A 19,915-nucleotide genomic window follows, 5' to 3' on the forward strand; every position below is an offset into this window, starting at 1 on the left:
GGTTGCAACCCTGGCTTAAGTTGTGACTGCGCTCATGAAACCAGGGTGACTTGTGATGGCAGCATAGACATTTGGCTTCAAAGGGAAGCCTGCAGTTTGTCTCCTTTATATTACCAGGAGAGAAACTTGGGTTGGACCAGGGCTCACCTCATCACCAGGCTTCTTGGAAAACCCAGGTGCAGCCTCCATTGGAATGAGCAAAGCTTTGATTTTAGGGTGATTAGCATGAGAGACCACTGGTTTCCTTGCTGGTGCGATGAGCTAGAAACAGCAGCTGATTGGGACCATGCCACTCATCACTGTGAACTGGACTGGGAGCTGCAGAGGGAGCATGAATCATTTTTCCTTGTTGGAAAGATCTGGGACTGCCTCTCTGGGGCAGGAGGGAAGTTTAACCGCTATGGGGCTTCGACTAGGTGAAAGTGGGTTTGAGAGAAGTGTGTGGCCAAGCCACTTGCAAGCAGGCTGTGCACATCTTTTAGGGCTTCTTGTTACTTGCACAGAAGTTGAAATTAGATGCTTACATTTTATTTTGGTGTGATAGACACTGTATTTTTTTTAAAAAAACCATTTAAATTTATTTATTTATTTATTTATTTTTTGTAGTTGGACACAATACCTTTATTTTACTTATTTATTTTTATGTCGTGCTGAGGATCAAACCCAGGGCCTCGCCTGTGCTCGGCAAGCGCTCTACCGCTGATCCATAGCCCCAGCCCCTGGACACTGTATTTTAACGCAAATTGAAAAAACGCAATTCATGTTGGTTACTTGGGGGAGAAAACGATAAGATTTTAAATTTTTCTTCTTTTTCTCACTCTTGGTTTTATTTAGGGTAATATTGCTCTGTTTGAAGCGTGTTGTAAGGAGAGAATACAACAGTTTGATGATGGTGGCTCTGACGAGGAGGACATCTGGGAGGAAAAGCACATTGCATGTACGCCAGAGTCCCAGAGGCGATCCAGGTGAAGGAGGGTTTTCTGTAGCCCTGATTGCATGCAGCTCGTGTAGCAGACGAGCGGCCATGGTGAGGAGGAAGCCCCTGGGAACCCAGGGGAGCTGGTGCTGGTTCTCCTCTCTGTAGTGCCGCAGTCACAGCCACACACTGGAAAATGCTGCAAGTGTCCGATCAGTGTGTCACTTCGTTCCTTTGACTAAGTAGTGTTCCCCCAGTGATAGCAGCAGCTGAGTTATTATTGTCTCAAGTCATTTCCAAAAGTTTATCCTGAAAGATGGGGTCTTGGCCGTGGATACCATCTAGGTCCATCGGGTCTTCTTTTCATCACTCTTGTCCCAAAAATCTGAAGAGATGCTCTTCTGCGTGCTGGCAGTTCTAGCTATGTGAGTGCTCATCATCGGAGTCTTCATAGAGCTGAGACGGGGATGCAGAGCAGTAGCTGAACTTTTTTAAATTTACTTATTTTTTTCATAAGTAGTGTTTCTCACATGGCCTAAAATTCAAAGGGAACAGAAGGGGTATAGAAGGAAAGTAAAGCTCCCACCCCATCTCCCAGGTGTCGTTGGAGCTGCCTGGTCCCTGTGTGTGCTGGCACTTGGGTTGCATCTCTCAGTGACTGCCACAGATCATGGAGGATTCTATAATAGCTTAAGCAGGGAAGGGTATGTTGTTCTTGTAATCTAGAATTGACCTGGAGTCTCATTTATTCCTGCTCTGTTATCTTCTGCATGTTGGTTTATCCCCTGATTACAAGATAGCTGCTGTAGCTTTAGAGCCAGACAGTAAAAGGCAGGTGTCTTTTTGGTGACCTTTTTTTAAAGACAAAGTTCCAGTCAGATTTGTTGGTTGCCATTTACTATGAGGTTTTGGTCCTCATGTGGAGAGGTATCTCTGAGTGGCCTTGCAGAGCACCAGGTGTGGAAAGGGCAGAAGGACATGTGGTGGGAGAAATGCCTGGCGGAAAGCCCTTGGCCCCCAGGAGGAGCACAGGCTGAGAGGGCAGGGTTGTGTACACAGCAACTCTGTGGAGGTGAAATTGATACACACTAGGCTGCATGCTAAAGAACTATGCGTGTGACCCTTGTTGAAACCATCACCCCAGTTAGGACCACAGGCTTGTCCTTCACCCCCAAACATTCTTTTTTTTAAAATTTTTTTTTATTGGTTGTTCAAAACATTATAAAGCTCTTGACATATCATATTTCATACATTAGATTCAAGTTGGTTATGAACTCCCAATTTTACCCCAAATACAGATTGCAGAATCACATCGGTTACACATCCACATTTTTACATAATGCCCTATTAGTAACTGTTGTATTCTGCTACCTTTCCTATCCTCTACCATCCCCCCTCCCTCCCCTCCCATCTTCTCTCTCTACCCCATCCACTGTAATTCATATCTCTCCTTGTTTATTTTCCCATTCCCCTCACAACCTCTTATATGTAATTTTGTATAACAATGAGGGTCTCCCTCCATTACCATGCAATTTCCCTTTTCTCTCCCTTTCCATCCCACCTCATGTATCTGTTTAATGTGAATCTTTTCTTCCTGCTCTTCCTCCCTGCTCTCATTATATCAAAGAAGACATTTGGTATTTGTTTTTTAGGGATTGGCTAGCTTCACTAAGCATAATCTGCTCTAGTGCCATCCATTTCCCTGCAAATTCTATGATTTTGTCATTTTTTAGTGCTGCGTAATACTCCATGGTGTATAAATGCCACATTTTTTTTTATCCATTCATCTATTGAAGGGCACCTGGGTTGGTTCCATGTTCTTATGCCCTTTGTAGCCCTCCTGTTTCTGAGCCTTGTCTGCTTTCTTTTCCTTTAGATTAACTTGCACTTTCAAGAACTATATAAATGAAGTAATACATTTCACACTTTTTATCTAGCTTTTTTCACTCAGAATAATTATTTTGAGGGCCATTGTGCCAAGTAATGCATCAATACCTTTTTATTTTTTATTGATGAGTAGTATTTATTAATTGGATGTACTAGTGTGTATCTTTTTTTCCTGTTGATGGACATTTGCTTTGTTTCTGGTTTTGGATTCTGTCACTTTAAGATAGGCTGAAATAAGTTCAAGACGTATATACTACAAACCCTAGAGCAGTCACCAAAACAGAGCAGGAGTAATGTTAACAAGCCAAATAGGAAATAAGATCATAAAAAATTCCAAATGAAGGCAGCAAAAGAGAGCAAAGGGCAGCTGGACAAACTAACAGTAAGATGATGGTACTCATCATGTTAACTAAGCAACCCAGAGGCCCCCACTAGAGAGCAAGGGTTTGGGGATTAGCTTTGTGGCAGAGTGCTGGTACAAGACCATGGGTTCAGCCCCCAGCACCAGGAAATAAAAAATAAATGAAAGGTAAACACATCAGATTAGACTAGAAAACAAAGCCTAAGTTCATATGCCTTTGAAACAGTCAGACATGCAGACAGAAACAGGTCAAAGGGAAGAAGGTAAACCACACCAATACCAGTAAAACAAAAAGCTAGGAAATCTCCAAGATTATTTCAAAGGGAAAATACAATAACAAAATGGTCAATTCATGAAGAAGACGGAGCAGACAGAGTTGAACACGCAGAAGCCATAGACTGTGGAACAGTTGCACAGCACTGTCCCCTGAAATGTTCCACTTGCACATTTCTAAAGAAGTCTGCCCAACAGCAGAATACTCAGTCCTGCAAGTTGGTGGAATATTTAGCAAGAATTGACCATGTTCAGAGAATAAAGCAAATCCCAATAAAGTCTAAAGAGATCATGTCATTTTTTGATCAACATGGAATTAAATTAGAAATCAGCATCAGAAAGAACTCTGGGAAATCTACAAATATTTAGAAACTGAGTAACACATGGGTGAAAAGAAGAAATCAAAGGGAAAATTTCCACAGTACTATGCTTAATTTGGGAGATGAAGCTAAAACTTTACACAGAAAATTATTCTTAGCACTAACTGGTGTATTAGAAATGAAGAAAGAATAGCCTCAGCTTCTACATAAAGAAACTAGGAAAAGAGCAAATTAAACCCTTGTAAGCAGAAATAACTGATACAGAGATTAGAGTGGAGTTCAGTGAAGTACAAAACAGAAAAGCAGTAGGAAAACTTAGTAAAACCAAGTTGTTCTTCAGGAAAATCAATAAAATTGATAAACTTCTAGCCAGAATGATCAGGAAAAAAAAAGGTGATGTTAGTATCAAGAATGAGAGAGGTGACATTAGTCTACATTCTGTAGACCTGGAAGATGTAAAAGATAATAAGGAAATTATGAACAACTCTATGCCAGTAAACCCCAAGTGATCTTTTAAAGATGCAAAGTACTAAAACTGAAGCAAAAAACACCTGAATGATCCTGTCTATTAAAGGTGTCAAATTTTTAGTTTTAAAACTTACCACCAGAAAGTAGAAATTCCAGTTCCAGTGACGTTGCTGTCAAATTCTACCAAACATTTTAGAAAGATGCTAAACCAGTTCTACCCAGAAATTTTTGCCCATCTAATTCTTTGAAGCCCCATTAGTGTAGCAGATTACCAAAATTTGGCATTCTTGTATAAGAAGAGGAAAGTAGCTAGTAGTTCTCCTGAAAATACATATAGAAACTCCTTAAGAGCATAAGGAAATTAGATGCAATAACGTGTCATGACCGAGGTTAACTCCCAGAATGTGGAATTGCTTCGGCATCTTAAATCTTTGTGTGTGTGTGGGGGGGAGGGGGGTGGAAATTGAACCCAGAGCCTTGTGTATGCTAGGTAAGCACTCTACCAACTGAGTTATATCCCCAGCCAGCATATTAAAATCTGTCAGCGAGGATGTGTTACAAAACGATCAGTGTCCATTCGTGGTAGAAACTTGGCAATTAGAAGCAAATTTCTTCCTCCTGATTGAAGTATGTAGAAAGCTGCTGTTGGCATTACACCTAGCAGTAAAGATCAAGTAACTTCCCCTAATAGCAGGAATGAGACAAGAATGTCTTCTCAAGCAGCTTTGCTTCAGTATTATCCTTCACTGCTAGCTAATGCCCCAAGTGGGAAAGAAGAGAGGCATCTAGATTGTAAGGCAAGAAATAAAACTGCTCACAGACAGCATGACCATTGATGCAGAAAAGACTACTGGAATAATTGAAATGCATTTAGCAAGGTTGTGTTGTACAAGGTCAATATAATTGTGTATTGTATGACTGAAAGTAACAGTTGAAATTGAAATTACCAAACAATGCTTTTCATAATGGCATCAAAAATATTAAATATGTTGGGATAAATCTAACAACACGTGTAAAGCGTGTGCACTGAGATCCATTATATGTAGCTGAGACAAGACAAAGACAAATATTGATGAATGGAAGACTCAGTATTGTGCAGGTGCCAGTTCTCCCAGGTCCACCTGTAGACTAAGCACTATCACTAGCAACATCCTTCTTAAATTGATGTGGAAGTACAAAGAACCTAGACTATAGAATAGGACAGCCAGGTGACTTTCATAAAGAGCAGCAAAATTGGAGCTCTAGCACTTGATTTCAGGAGGCAGTAATGGAGACATTGTGATATTTATAAGGAGATAGGGAGTGGGTCTGTGGACAGAATGAAGAGCCTGAAAACAGGCCAGTTCGGCTGTGGATGGGTGTGCTGAGGCATTGCCGTGGAAGCAGCAGTCTCAGCAAGCAGTGCTAGGACACTTGGACATCCATGTTCAAACCATTTCTTAACTACAGACTCACAGTAACACAGTGGAACTTATGCCCCAACGTAAGGCAAGAAATCAAAGCTGCTAAGGAAAATGTAGAAAATCACGTGATCTGAGTTCATCTTAGATACGTCTTTAAAGCATAGTACATGAAAAAGATTTGGTTAGTTGAATGTCAAATTTTAAAGCTTTATAAAATCTTCACAAGACACTCAAGGAAAACACTGCACACTGAAAATTCAAGTCATGAATTGGATAAAGAATCTGCATGCAGAGTTAAGACTCTTTACCCAATTAAAAAAAAATACATGTCAAATTTTTAAACGCTCTAAAAATGTGAAAAAAGTTAAGAAAGGACAAAATGACAAGATAACACATGGAAGGATGGTCATCATCCATGGTCACTAGGAAAGTGCAGCTTACCCCATGGTGGGACACACTGCCTGCCTGTTGGAGCAGCCGTCTAGATGGTGGTCTGCACCTTTGGGGACCCCAGCTGGGGAGCAGTTGCTGACTTACATGTGAAGTTCCACCCGCACAGCCACGTGACTTCCCCATGTCCCAGTGAGGCTGCCTGTAGGCAGTGACAAGGTGGAAGCACCGTTGATCTTATTTTGTTAGGTGACCTTTTGCTTGTTCTGGATGTAGCTGGTGGCTGATAAGCAGCATTAAATATTTCAGTCCTTTTTCTTTCTTCGCAGCTCGGGGAGTACAGACAGCGAAGAAAGTACAGATTCTGAAGAAGAAGATGGAGCAAAGCAGGACTTGTTTGAGTCCAGTAGCGCCAATACAGAGGATAAAATGGAGGTAGACCTGAATGAACGTAAGTCACCTAGTTCTTATGTGTTAGTTGTGATGTGTTAAATTTGTATTTTGAAAAATAGGCAAAATCACAGTCTGTTGTGTCTGAAGTGGCTTCTGAATGAATAGTCAAGTGGAAGCACACCTGGTGGTATGAATCCCTTGTAGATTTAAGTCCTGGCACCCAGCCTCCCAGAAGGAACAGGTTAGGCTTTGGCCATGGGTGTTATTGTTCGGGTGAGTCTGGCCAGAGGACTTTGTACCTTGGGAAGTCCCCCCTCAGCCTCCGCAGACCTGTGCTGTAGCCAAAGGGGAAAACCACAGGCTGGCAGAGGTGAGGAAAGATGTTTTGTGGAATCATAAATGGAATAGACCAGAGAAAGCAACATAATGCTTAAGCATCTTTAAATGGGTTCTTCACAGTTATTTATGAAACTTACGGCGATAAAACTTGTTCAACTAAGAATCAGTCTGCACCCTTCTACTTACCAAGAAGAGTTGACTTACAAACACTGCTGACTTATAAAATTTGGGAAAACCTTCATGGGAAGGAGTCACTCAGGTTGACAGTGGGCTTTCCCCAAGCCTGACCACCTTCCTGTTGCTAGGAAGGCCTTCATTTCCTTGGTCCATTATGGGACCCTCAGAGCTGTCATCCAGCACATCTACTCTAGAGCCAGGGAAGAGAGGAGGGTTGCCCACCAGCCCCTACATCTTTCCCAGTTCAGGTCAGCTTGCCTTTATCCAGGACTTCCTGTGCCCCAGGTGCAGCCTCTCTCTGGCTGTACCCCCAACACGCAGGGCCTGCTGGGAGAGCAGAGTGCTGGAAGAGGGAAGCTCAGCGCTGCCCAGCATCTGCACAGACCTCCCTGAGGGTGTGGTGCTCAAGGACAACTAGGAATCAGCCAGTTTGAAAGACAGAACAACTAACAAGAAGGCACTGAGACCCAAGCTGCTTAATGTACTTCAAGAACAGGATGAGAAGGAGAGAGACAGTAAGGCCAAGAGCCAGGTCCAGAATCCTATCTTGAAAGTTCTAGGGACCCTGAGGATTAAACAGGTATTTGTGGCAGACTGTAAGAGCTAGACTAGAAAATCCATGCTGGGGACAGGAACACCATTGAGCTGCTGATATATGTGAGAAATAGGAGAGCTGGTAGGGATGCAGAAGGAGGTGACAGGGCAGATACACCCTTGTCTTCTGGTCCAGAAAGGTCGGTTTAGTGAAGGCTGCTAATGTACACACACTGTTTCACCTGACCAAACTGAAATCTGGTGCCCAGAGAGCACTCAACCCATTGTCCGCTGCCTCACCCCGGGCACCCCATCCTGCTTTCTGAAGCTGTGAACTCGACTGCTCCAGACAGCTCCTCTGAGTGGAACGACATGGTCATTCTCCCTTGTGGGTGGCTTATTACACTCATTGCAGTATTGAGCTTCATCATGTCCTAGCATGTGTAGAATTTCCTTGTAAGATGAGGAAGAACATTTCAGAACTGGTGCTTTGAGGGGCTGGGGTGTGATAAAGGACTTGGAGGAGACCACGCACTATTGCACTGTGACTCTAGAACTGGGTGGGGATGGGGAGAGAGGAGAACACCCGGGCTAACTCCCTGGGCCAGCACAACAGGACCCCAGCCTTCCAGCGTCCCTGCTGCTTGGGCAAGGCTTCTTTTCATCAGATCTCTGAGTGCACAAGGAGGGCTGACCTCTGGTGTTTTGGGGGTTTGTGCACTGTGGAGAAGAGTTTCTCACGTTAGACTGGCTCTGGGCTACCTGGGAAGCACTGTGCCCCAGGTGACGGTGGAGAAGTCCTGTCGAGTGAGCTGCACGTGAGTGGAGCTCTGGTTCTAATGGAGTGATTCCTGACTCGGCCTGAGGTAAGCAGGCAGAAATACCTGTCAGATTTGCTTTTTTGAGGTTTGAGGTGAGACTTTGAAACATTCAGGTATTATCCCTCATGGCTGTCGCGGAGCTCTGCCATACTCACACAGATTCAAGGACAAGACATACCAAACAAACCCCAACTCGGCTCCTTGTGGTATAGACAGTCCTTGTCTGAATTGAACAGTGAGGAAGGAACTTGGAAAGCTTTCATTTGCTCAAAGTCCCAGAAAGTTCTCTCTCTAAAATTGGAATGTTTCTATTTGGCACAGGTACATCTCAATCATCTGTTCCTGGGACAAGCATCCCAGATGGCCAGCAGGTCCCCTAGCATTTCTTCCCGACAGCCTGGAGGCTTCTGACTGTGGTAGAAAACACCCTGGTGGAGAGCAGGGCTTCCCACAGGGTTTGAGGGTCTCTAGACTGTGAAGAAAAGCGCTGGGCACAGGCAGAGCAAGCAGAGACCTGACTTTACCTGACTTCATTGAAGGGACACTGAACAGACCTCTGGTTAGGCCCAGACTTGGGTAGCAGGCACAGGGAGCACAGCTGAGCAGCCCTGTGGCTCCAGTCTTGGAGAGCAGCCCCAAGCCTTCAGGCCAGTAGCTTTCCCACTGTGTGAGCTTATCCACGGGGGACTGCAGCGAAGCCATGGAGCCTGGGAGGTGCAGCCGGACCTGCACTGGGAAGCATCCTGGGTGTGTCCAACTTACTACAATTGCATAACTAGTATGTTCTTTTTTAAAAATAGGCTTATTGCTTTGGAAGTTATTTACAGAAAAGTTGCAAAGATAGTCCAGAAGGTTCCAGAGACCCTTCAGCTGCTTTTCCCAGTATTAATAGATTCTTGGAACATTTGTCAGAACTCAGAAGTTAACATGAACACATCTTTTATGTGTGGCTTTGTATCCTTGTGTAATATTTCTGTTGGAAAAACCTCTTAGGAATGAACCTGCTGGCTGAAAGGAGAATCAGTAATGAGGCGGTGTTGTCATGGTGCCCTCCAGGTGACTGCCCTTCCCAGGCCTCTTAGTGGTCAGCTAGAATTCCCTTTCTCTATGGCCCCCGTCTTTCTTTGTCATTGCTAATCTGTTAGGAAAGTATCTTTGTCTTTTTCTTTCTTGTCTCGCCTCCTCTTTTCTCTTCTTTCTTTGAGATGGGATCTCTCTTTGTCCAGGCTTGAGCTCCTTGGCTTCTTGACTTGAGCCATCTTCCTCCCTCAGCTTCCAGAGTAGTCTGGACCGTAGGCCCGGATACTGCACAAGAAATACTTTGTGTTACACCAACCTACTGAAATAGTCTCCAAACAAAATGTTTTGCCTCGTTTCAGCACCCAGCTGGTCGGCCAACTTTGATGTCCCAATGGAGACCACCCATGGCACTCCGTTAGACTCAGTGGGCTCTGATGTCTGGAGCACAGAGGAGCCAATGCCAACTAAGGAGACGGGCTGGGCTTCTTTTTCAGAGTTCACGTCATCTCTGAGGTGAGTGAGTGTGTGCTGTCTGACCATTTCCACAGGAATAATAGTGTTCACTCCTAACCTATGTTTCTTACCTTCACTGACCTCTGAGTTGAAATAGTGCCGTCAGCTAGATTGGAAGCCAACATGGGGGAGGTACGGACAGCTCCATCACAAGCAAAGCAGTCACCATCTTCCTTTACTCTAGGACCAATTGGGAAAGGGGGAGCTCTTGAACAAGTGGCCTGGGAAGGTTTGTTCTGAGCCTTGGCAGGACATGGCCAGGGATGACAGCCCTGTTGGCTTTTCCAGCTCCACTTGTATCCTGTGTTAGCCTTGTTATTTGTATTATTCTGCAAGACAGAAGCCTCTGATTGTATAATTTTCCTGAATAGCATTGTCAGCCTTTGAGTATCAACTATGGATTTCAAGTCCCATTAGACTTGCTAAATGTTTTCTTCTGTCTACTAGGAAAAAAACAAACAATAATCTCCATCACCCCACTTGAAAGACTTCATTGCTTTCCCTATCCTAATAAGCACTTGCTGATAATGCAGAAGATAGGAAGACAAACTCTGAGCCCTCAGTCACCATCCTAAAAGCAAAGGACAGCCTGCAGTGTTCCGTAGCACCTCTAGTAGTAGCATTGAGCTCTTCCAAGCTCCAAGTGAGATTCCAAGTGAAAATGTCTCCAAAGTAGGAGTTCTTTCTGCTCCAGCATAGGACCAAGTTCTTCCTGCCTGCGGGGAAAGAGCCTGTGGTTACTTAGGAATGCTTCTCTTGAACCCTGCACAGCAATCTCTGGGATTATTGGAAGCAGATTCACTAGCCTTCTGCCCCATGGCTTGGTCCCCTGGTGTTTCTTCCTGTGTTTTTGTAGTTTCCACAATGAGTAGCATTAAGATAGCCCATGCCTCCAGGCAGTTTGCCTGGAGGTTAGTCACGATTTTTGTGAAAGTTTTGAAGTCTATCACCCAGGCCTTAGGAGCCTGGTGGTTACTGTGGGGCCTGTTGAGCCTGTTTCCAATTCCCTGAGGGCCTGGCCTTCTAAAGCTTTGCCCTCCTACCCTCCAGATAGCCACCTGTGTGTCTCTGGAGTGTGCAGCCCTGCTCCTCCTACAGAGGCTGACTGATTTTATTCCACACTTATTCTCAGAGGGTTTTTGTGAATAATGAGGTGGCTGAGGACTGTTCCCACTGCTAACATCTGAATTTTCTCTTTTCTGAAAGCACTAAAGATTCCTTAAGGAGTAATTCTCCAGTGGAAATGGAAACCAGCACTGAAGCCATGGACCCCCTGACTCCCAGTGTCACTGCCTTGGCAGCACAGCCAGAGGGTGAGCGCAAAACCGGGCCAGCACGCATATAGCAGGCTTAGGCACCCAGACCTGACTCAGAGTTGGACCTCACAGGACCAGGAAAATAAGAGAGTGGCCCTGATGTCCACAGGGCACCCAAGGAAAAGAAATTGTGTATGTTGTTCCAGAACCGTAGCCCGTTGATTCTAGCAATAAGAGGTCTATAGATTGTCAGACCTGTCTGTGTGCAGGTGAGGACAGTGTACAGGTGAGGCCCCTGAGGCCCAGAGCGCAGGACTGCCTTGACTTCCAGCACCTAGGACGAACAAAACCAGAAACTGATGCAGACACGTCAGGCCTGGCCCCAGTCATCTCTGGACCTATTTGAGGCTGTGGGACTGTTTATTTTGCTTTCACCTTTATGAGCAGATAAAATGGTCATAGTGTCTGAAGTTCCCATGGTTTGCCTTATTTTTTTGTTTTTTTTTTAGTTGTCAATAAACCTTTATTACGTTTACTTATACGTGCTGCTGAGGATCCAGCCTACACATACTAAGCAGGTGTTCTACCACAGAGCTCCACCTCAGCACCATGGTTTGCCTTACTACTCAGAATGTTCACAGATGTTCCTTGCAGCAGGTGTGAACCATTTGGGCTTCCCCCCAAGTACTGGGGACAGAACCCAGGGCCTCATACATGCTAGACATGTATTTTACCCCTGAGCTACACCCCAGCTCTTTTTTAAAAATTTTATTTTATTACAAGACAGGGCCTCACTAAGTTGCCCAGGCTGGCCTAGAACTTGCCATCTCCTTTTCTCAGCCTCTCTAGTAGCTGAGATTACAGGTGTGGTTATCGTGCCAGCTTCTGAACCTTTCCACCAATGACTTGGGTTTGGGGAGGTGGGGGTATGGTGGGGAGTTGGGAGTGTGGGAGTATGTAGAGGGAACAGAGCATGAGTCCTTGGAAAAGAAAGATGATGCAAGAAGAGGCCCCCAGAAGCAGGGGCCTGGGGAGGACTAAAGCCAAGGGCTAGTGTGGTTTTATTTATCAAGCTCCTAAACATTTGAATAGGTAGTCACAGTCCTTCAGCTGTTGTAAGTCGCCTCACTGGTTCCACTTTATGGGTGAGGATATTGAGGCACTGGTAAGGTTCCTTGCCCAAGGGTTCACATCCAGGAAGTGGCAGTACTAGGGTTGGAATCCAGGGCAGTTTGCCATTCACTCAAGTTTATAACCACTACAACTTACAAAGGGATGACCAGAACAGCACGAGAAAATGACAGTAAAAAAGGCAAGAAAAGGCTAGACCCAAGTGGATAGAGGCAAGAACTGGTGACTGTGTCCTCTGCCCCATTCTGTAGAGTGGGACCATCGGGAGCACCAGGGTTGCTGTGTGAAAGCCAGGTCAGAGGTGGACACAGCTGTGAAGGCTGTAGGTTTCTCACCAGTTCTCCAATGAAGAAACTGTGGCTCGTGACCCCAGTGGCCCGTAAGAATTCAGCCAAGCAGCACCAGACAAACATTCTGTCATCATCCGCAAGCAGTAGATGTGACACGGGCAGGGCCCTTTAACAGAGGGATGACGGTTCCAGGTGGGGTTTGGTATATGTGACCATCAGCTGTGTACTCTTTTCAGCACCAAGCAGTGTGGCCATGGAAGCCAGCTCCGATGGAGAGGAGGATGCCGAGAGTGCAGACAAGGTAACTGAGACGGTGATGAATGGCGGCATGAAGGAAACACTCAGCCTCACCGTGGATGCCAAGACGGAGACCGCAGTCTTCAAAAGGTAACTGGGCTAGATGGTCCGTCCTGCGGCGTCAGTTGGTTGGAGAATGGTTGGGGAGAAGCCCCAGACATGGAAATGTTTATTTGATTGAAATGAGTGTTGAGACATTAACTTGAAGTCGTCCTAACATCTTCATTAAATTCATTAATCTTAATGAAGAGATGGAAAGTTTAGGCTCCTAAAATGTCCTTCTCCCTGTGTGTGTTTGCGTTCAGAAGACTGTATTTTGAGTCTAGCAGATTGGCAGTTATGGAAATTAGCACACTTTGACTCCTGGTAGAAATTGACTTGTATGGAAGCTGTGGAGCTCAGGCCCAAAGGCTCAGTGTCATACAGATGGGACACTGTCTCCAGATGTAATGCAGTCATTCTAATTCAGTAGCAAAATTGTAACTATTTAAAAAATTATATTTGGAAATTAGCAACCTTACTTTCAAACTTATGGATCCAAAAAAGAATCAGAATGGAATTTTAAAGCTGAGTAATGAAAAAACTTCAGTCAGGCATGGTGGAGCACACCTGTAATACCAGCTACTTGGGAGGCAGAGGCAGGAGGATGACAAGTTTGGAGCCAGCCTCAGCAACTTAGCAAGGCCCTGTCTCAAAAAAATAAGGATTGGGGATGTAGCTCAGTGGTAGAGAATCCCTGTGTTCAATCCCCAGTACCACAAAAAGAAAAAAAAAAAGTCTTCTTTCAAGTTTTATGGACTGCAGCTAAACCAGTGCCTAGAATTTTAGTGCCCTTTTTCTGCGGCAATGCTGAGAGGTTGCAGAGGATGCTTCCTGGTGCTTGCCATGGCTGCAAAACAAAACCGTATGAGGGAGGAGACTCAGTCCTGACCTGGTATCACATGTGCATGTGTGGTCAGGGCTCCCAGGGAGGAACTGCAGCAGCCAGAAGTGTGTTCTGAGGGCCTGACCATGGCTGCGCCACCAGGGTGTGACACGGGGGATTGTTTGGACAGAAGGATATTAGAGGTGACCTGTTTGCAGAGTTACTGCTTTTGTCGGTGCTGCCCCGGGGGTCTTGGCAAACACAGCATCAAAAAGCAAAAGGAGTGAGGGAGTGAGGGTGGTTATAAACAGGCAAAATGATCATTGTTTATAGAATATGATTTTCCACCTAGAAGATGAATCTACAGACACGTATTGGAATTAATAGGGAAGTTTAGTGCGTTTACTGGTTACAAAGAAAAATCACTCTGTCCTATAAACAATATGGGGTATTCTAGGTTTGCCTATTTGTCCTTAATAAAATGTCAAATCTTATGTGTAAGAATGTGACCTTAGAGCTGGGCTTGTAGTTCAGTGGTAGAGCGCTTGCCTACCATGTGTGGGCCATCAGGGTCAATCCTTAGCACACATAAATATAAATAAATAAAATAGTGATCTTGTGTCCATCTACAACTAAAAAGACTGTAATGAGAAAAGAAATTAACGGAAGTTTATTGGAAGACCTAAATATCAATACAGAGATTTGCCATGTTCACTAATGGAAATATCTTTGGCATTTCTCAACAAATTATGAATTAATAAAATTTGTGTCAAGATCCCAGCACAAAGTTGCACGAAAATTGTGATTATAAAGACAAAGCCTGCAGAGAAGAGCCAAGGTTACTCTGAAGGAAAAAGGTGAAGGCATCCCCACGTTGGACTCCAGGGCTTCCTAGTAAAGGCTGTCCTCACGGAGACGACGCAGCCTGGCAGTCATGCAGAGGCTCCACTGCAGAGACGTGGTGCACCTTGGAGTGCACAAATGAAAGGGACTATCGATTCTGGAGAAAAGTGGAATTGGGTCTCTTTCTCCACATGAATATGAAAGGTGGAACTGCAAAACTTGAGGAAGACAGCATAAAAGAGTTTTGGGGATGGGGTGGTTTTTAAACATAAAAGGCCAAATCATAAAGGAAAATAGTGATAAATTTAATTCCTAATATCACAAAAGACACACTAAAATGAAGAGATGAGTCACAGCCAACAAAGAATCAGCCGAGATATAAGAGAACCCATATCAATAAGAATGAAATACCTGATTTTAAAGATGAACAGAGGATGCAAACAAGCACCTGTCTGGAGGAAAACTAGGGGCAGAGCAAACCCAGTGTGATGCCTAAACACATGGGGCCTGTCAGTTACAGTAGTAGTGTAGGTAGTGCCAGTTAGGCACTCAAGGCCATTAGTTTCTCTCTCAAGTTGCCCCAGAATTTAGTTTCTCTCTCAAGTTGCCCCAGAAAGAAGAAGTGAGAGTCCTGCCCAAAGAATTGAAATCTTCATTCCAAATTAAGGATAATTGCAGAAAATGATCAGCTCATGTCACTTAAAAGCAAACTAAATGCAGAAGTTATGTATAAGATATTGCTGGGTGCAGTGGTGCAGACCTGGAATCCCAGTGGCTCAGGAGGCTGAGGGAAGAAGATCGCAAGTTTGAGGTCAACCTCAGCAACTTAGTGAGATCCTATCTCAAAAAAATAAAAAGGGCTGGGGACATATATGGCTGTGTAACTCAATAATTAAGTACTCCCAGTTTCAATTCCCAGTACCACCACCATCATCAGCCCCATGCAAAAAAAGTTGTGATATATAAGTTGTGATATACTGACTGAATCCCAAATGATTCATAATGATTGGCTGCAGCTTATCCTAGAAGGCAAGGATGGTTCGAGATTACATGTCCGAAAAACCTGTCCTTGCAATCTTCTTACATTAGACTTTAAAAAAAAATATTACTTTTTTGCTCAGATTTCATATTTATACATGATTAAAACTCTGAGCAATCCAGTCACAGCAGTGAATTTCCTATGTAAAAATTAAATACCAAAATGTCACAGCAGCAACTATATTTAATGAAGAGATTTTAGGTGCATTCACTTTGAGATAAAGACCAGTGATAAGCTGTCCCTTATCATTGCCAGGGTGTAAACAGTCCTGGAAAAGGAAGGAGGCAGAGGTATAGATGAGGGTTAGGAGAGGAGTAGTAAACTGGTTATTTACAGGTGTAATGGTGAGCCACAACCAAGTCAGTACAGACCTTTGTAATTACTAATTCAGCAGAACTGTTACAAGGTCAGTTTTAAAAATCAGTTGTTTTTTTCTAAATCAGTAATACGCAACCAGAATGGGTAATAAAAAGCAGAATAACCACAAAATATATTGGTCTATAAATTAAAGAGTTATTTTCATCCAGATCTCTGTAGAGAAAACTTGAAGCTTCCTTGGACAAGTGGGGGTAGTAGTGTACACACTGCGGTGGGACAAGTGTAGGGCCGAAGAGTCGTCCACCACCACCAGATTAGCCTTAATGTTTAATGGAATCTCAGTAAAAAAATCTCTGGGGTTTGGGGAAGAAACTTGTTAAATATACTCTAAAACCTCATGGAAAAATAACATCCCAGAGTTGCTTAGATACAGAAGGAGTAGTTGAGTAGGAGACCCCCCTTCCAGACATTGAGTTGTGCTGCAGCCAGCTGTTCAGATGGTGTGATGTCATCATGCACATGGACAAGGGTCAGTGTGGTAGGAGAGGGGCCAGATCCTCCCAGGTTGGGCCTCTTCCCGATGTGATGTGGCCAAAGTTGCCTGGTAGTTAGTGGAAGAAAAGAAACTCTAACAAAGTACTTAAGGAATTCCGTTGATGAAGTACTCTAGACAAGATGAAGAGGCTACAGCAAATTGAAGAAAGGGGCTTATACCTGATCAACAAGATACTGACATTAGGTGTTCAAGGAATTCCCACAAGCCAATAAAGAAAAGGAAAAAAACACTTAAATCAGAAAATGGGTAAAAGATGTCAGTTTACAATGAGTAAACAAAAAGACTGACAAAAAAGTGAAGAGATTCTCAAAACCACATATTATCGGAGAATGTGCGTGAGAAGAGCCCAGCTCGTGGCACTTCCTACTAGAGCAGCTGAAACTAGACAGCAGGTGGTGCTGTGGACCCTGAACCCCCCCGGGGGTGGGGGGGCTGCTGATGGGAAAGCAAATTGGGGGCCACTCTAGATAGAAGGGCTTTTTTTTTTCCCACTAGAGTTTTCCATTCCCAGGTATAGAGTCCTGAGAAATGCCTAGCAGGCCTGTTAGGGGCCAGGGACAGTGACAGCACTGCAGCACTGGGCTCAGAGGCCTGGAGGTAGAGGGCACTTTGGGCTCATTGCTCTGGGAAGCCAGGCCCTTTGGTCGGTGCTCACTGTGGGCACCGGGCTGTACCTGGCAGGAACAGGTGGAACTTACAGACATGTTTAGTCTAGAGAAAAGTACAAAAAGATGTTGGATTCAGTGCAGGTTATATGCTCATGCACACATGTAATGAAGATGCATTTTACAATCACATTAGAATCGTTGCTTCTGGGACAGGGAATAGAGAAGGAAGGGGCAAAGGGGAGTGGAGAAGGAGGTTTGAGAAGAAGAAACCAGGGGTTGGGGATGGGACTCGTGGTAGAGCAGGTGTTTAACATGGGTGAGGCCTGGGTTCCATCCCCAGCACCACCGAAAAAGAGAGGTAATGACCCGTGTAATTCAGATTGTTACAAATCATTAGATTTCAGTTAATTTTTCTACTTATAAATTACATGGAACCATCTGAAAACTACCTGAGAAATCATCCTAAAATATTAGGTGTCTTATAAGCAAATCCAGATCATGGCTGTTAAGAATGACAGCCCTTCCTTAAGGGGACCTCTAGCTATTGCCACTTTAATTGTGTACAAAATGGGAATCCCTGACAGAGCGGCCCGCTGCATATTTCCCACACTGAGGGGGGACCCTTATCCTCCCCGCCCACTCCCCTCAGCCCCGGACCTGGAGTCTGCTTTCAGCTGCACTAGCAGCTCCTCAGGGTCCTGCTTTTCCTTCGTAGTGTTCATACATTTCCCCTTTGTTAGACGGAAACTCCCAACTCTCTTCCCCCCACCCCCGCAATACTGGAGGTTGAAACCAGGGGTGCTCTTTATAACACTGAGCTACACCCCCAACCTTTTTTATTTTTTATTTTGAGACAGGGTCTCACTAAGTAGCTGAGACAAGCCTCAAACTTGCCATCCTCCTGCCTCAGCATCCTGTGTCGCTGGGATTCCAGGCGTGCATCTCTGCGCCAGGCTTTGAGAAGTCTTTAAATGTGGCTCAGGCAGCAGGGTGCCCTCCTCTCCTGACCAAGGTTTCCAGCCAGTGAGCAGATGGAGGTCCGCCCTCTGGCGGCTTGTTACTGATGGGCTCAGCCCAGGAGCACAGGTTGAAATAAAGACTCGTTCCTTCAAACAGGTTCTCTTGACAGCCTTCACCAACTCTGCGGTTTTGGTTAAGTGCAGGCGTGGACGTAGTCCCCTGTCCCTCATTTCTAGGAGTATTCTGAAACTCTTGTACATTTCTTTTTCTGTTTTGCACACTGGGCTTCAGAGTGTTGAAATCCTACCGGTATGTACGGTGATGCGGGGCCGCTCTGTCAGAACCAGCCACATTACATCGTCCCTCTCTTGGTTCCCACCTTTGTGTGCCCTTTCCTTTTGTGCTTCCCCTGTCACCGTCTGTGTCCCTGTGACCCTCCCACCCTGAGCATGCTCTCAGCCCCAGGGTTGCCGCCATGGCAGTCATGACTTCAGAGCCATTTGCATGTGACCCCATCCTCTGGCACCTAGACACTGTCCCTGAGGTGTGTAATGTGCCTGTGTCTCCTCTCCTGCAGTGAGGAAGGAAAACTGTCTACCTCTCAAGATGCTGCTTGTAAAGAAGTGGAGGAGAGCCCTGAGCCAGCGGAGGCCAAGTGCGCGGCCCCCCGGCCCCCCAGCAGTAGCCCAGAGCAGAGGTACTGCCTGCACCCTTGTGTTCTTCCCAAGCCCCGCCTGGCCTTGCTCTTGTCCTGTGGGAGTCGGGAAGGGGTTGGCACCTAGGTGTGGACTGTAGGGTCATCACAGCCAGGCCCAGGCCTTCAGCAGTGTACTTGGCACTAATCCTTTCATTAGTCAGGTGACCCAGCAGAGAACCTGGGAACAACACTTGGTCTCCTCACCCGAGGCCGAGAGCTCCCTGGGCGCAGAGATTGGCAGTGTAGCTGGCTCTTGGGCACCTCCTGGGAGTGGAAGGCTTGCTCGGACTACACAGCTTTTTCAGGAGGCACCAAGTTGAAAATAATAACAGGCCCCTCTGGGAGCTTTAGTGGCCCCTGTAAAGTCACTGAACCGCCAGGCGCAAACAGCTCTGGGTGACTGTTTCCCACATTTGTGCCCATGTGATATGCAGGGGACTTCCCTTACTATTCTCCACCCCTAAGTGAATCCCTGTGTGGTCTTGTTTTTTTCAAAGTAGAGATCTTGTCTTGATTAAGTGTGAAAATCCCACTGCCAGAGCCATGTGATTTGGAATGTGATGCTTTCTTTCTAGTCACCTTTTGCTTAGACTGAGCCAGTGGCCTGAAGGAATAGGCCAAGCCAAAGCATCTGCCGCCAAGGGCCAGCGTCCGGCCCATTCGCACGGCCTCACAGGTAGAGCCAGGTGGCCTGGGATCGCACCGGAGCTCGCGCCAGAAGATGAATGAGGATCCCCTGGACCACGAGGAGCTGTGTCTAGCACATCCCAGAGTTAACCTTTTGATTTCATATATCCAAGATTGTATATTCCTCCTTTAAGAAGGAATAAAGTGACCTTTAAAGCAATTTCTAAGGAGTCATACTTTCCCCCTGGCCCTGCTGCCCCCAAATTTTCTAGGCATTCTAAGACCACACCAGTGGGAGCCAGCAGGGGGCGCCCTCAGTTCTGCATTCAGGGCAGGGCAAGCCCTCTTACTGTTCTACTTGGATAAATTTTAGCCCAAATGAAGTTTGTTTTTGTGCCTCTGAATTTTTTACATACAAAGGTAATTACGTGAGCTGCTGGAGCAGGATGGCTTTAATGAGGGCTTTGGGAAGAAAAGGCAGGGTCACACTCCAGCCCTAGGGGTGGTTCAGTCCCAGGTTCTTCTAGGGTTCAGAGAAAGTCAGTCTTTTTCCTGGGGTTTTGACTATGGGAGATTTTGTTTGCTTTCTTCCCTTCCCTTCCCACCCCACCCC

At 45.3% G+C, this 19,915-nt stretch overlaps 1 protein-coding gene across 35 annotated transcripts in view; it reads left to right on the forward strand.

The window, feature by feature from the left end:
* Positions 1-19,915, forward strand: part of Ppp6r3 (protein phosphatase 6 regulatory subunit 3) — a 142,836-nt gene that overhangs the window by 104,443 nt on the left and 18,478 nt on the right. For 13 of the 35 annotated variants that reach the window (XM_048807788.1, XM_048807810.1, XM_048807787.1 and 10 more), the window contains 9 exons: positions 835-965; positions 6,348-6,469; positions 9,276-9,338; positions 9,662-9,815; positions 11,022-11,128; positions 12,729-12,879; positions 18,270-18,287; positions 18,556-18,675; positions 19,251-19,522. In XM_048807788.1, coding sequence (XP_048663745.1) covers positions 835-965; positions 6,348-6,469; positions 9,276-9,338; positions 9,662-9,815; positions 11,022-11,128; positions 12,729-12,879; positions 18,270-18,287; positions 18,556-18,675; positions 19,251-19,404 — 1,020 coding nt within the window. In that variant the 3' untranslated portion in view covers positions 19,405-19,522. Of the gene's footprint in view, positions 1-834; positions 966-6,347; positions 6,470-9,275; positions 9,339-9,661; positions 9,816-11,021; positions 11,129-12,728; positions 12,880-18,269; positions 18,288-18,555; positions 18,676-19,250; positions 19,523-19,915 lie in introns of those variants that run through there. The other 22 variants (XM_048807801.1, XM_048807803.1, XM_048807804.1 and 19 more) reach the window with 9 other exon arrangements.

The sequence above is a fragment of the Marmota marmota genome, unplaced genomic scaffold, assembly GCF_001458135.2.
Source record: "Marmota marmota marmota unplaced genomic scaffold, marMar, whole genome shotgun sequence".
Lineage (NCBI taxonomy): Eukaryota > Metazoa > Chordata > Mammalia > Rodentia > Sciuridae > Marmota > Marmota marmota.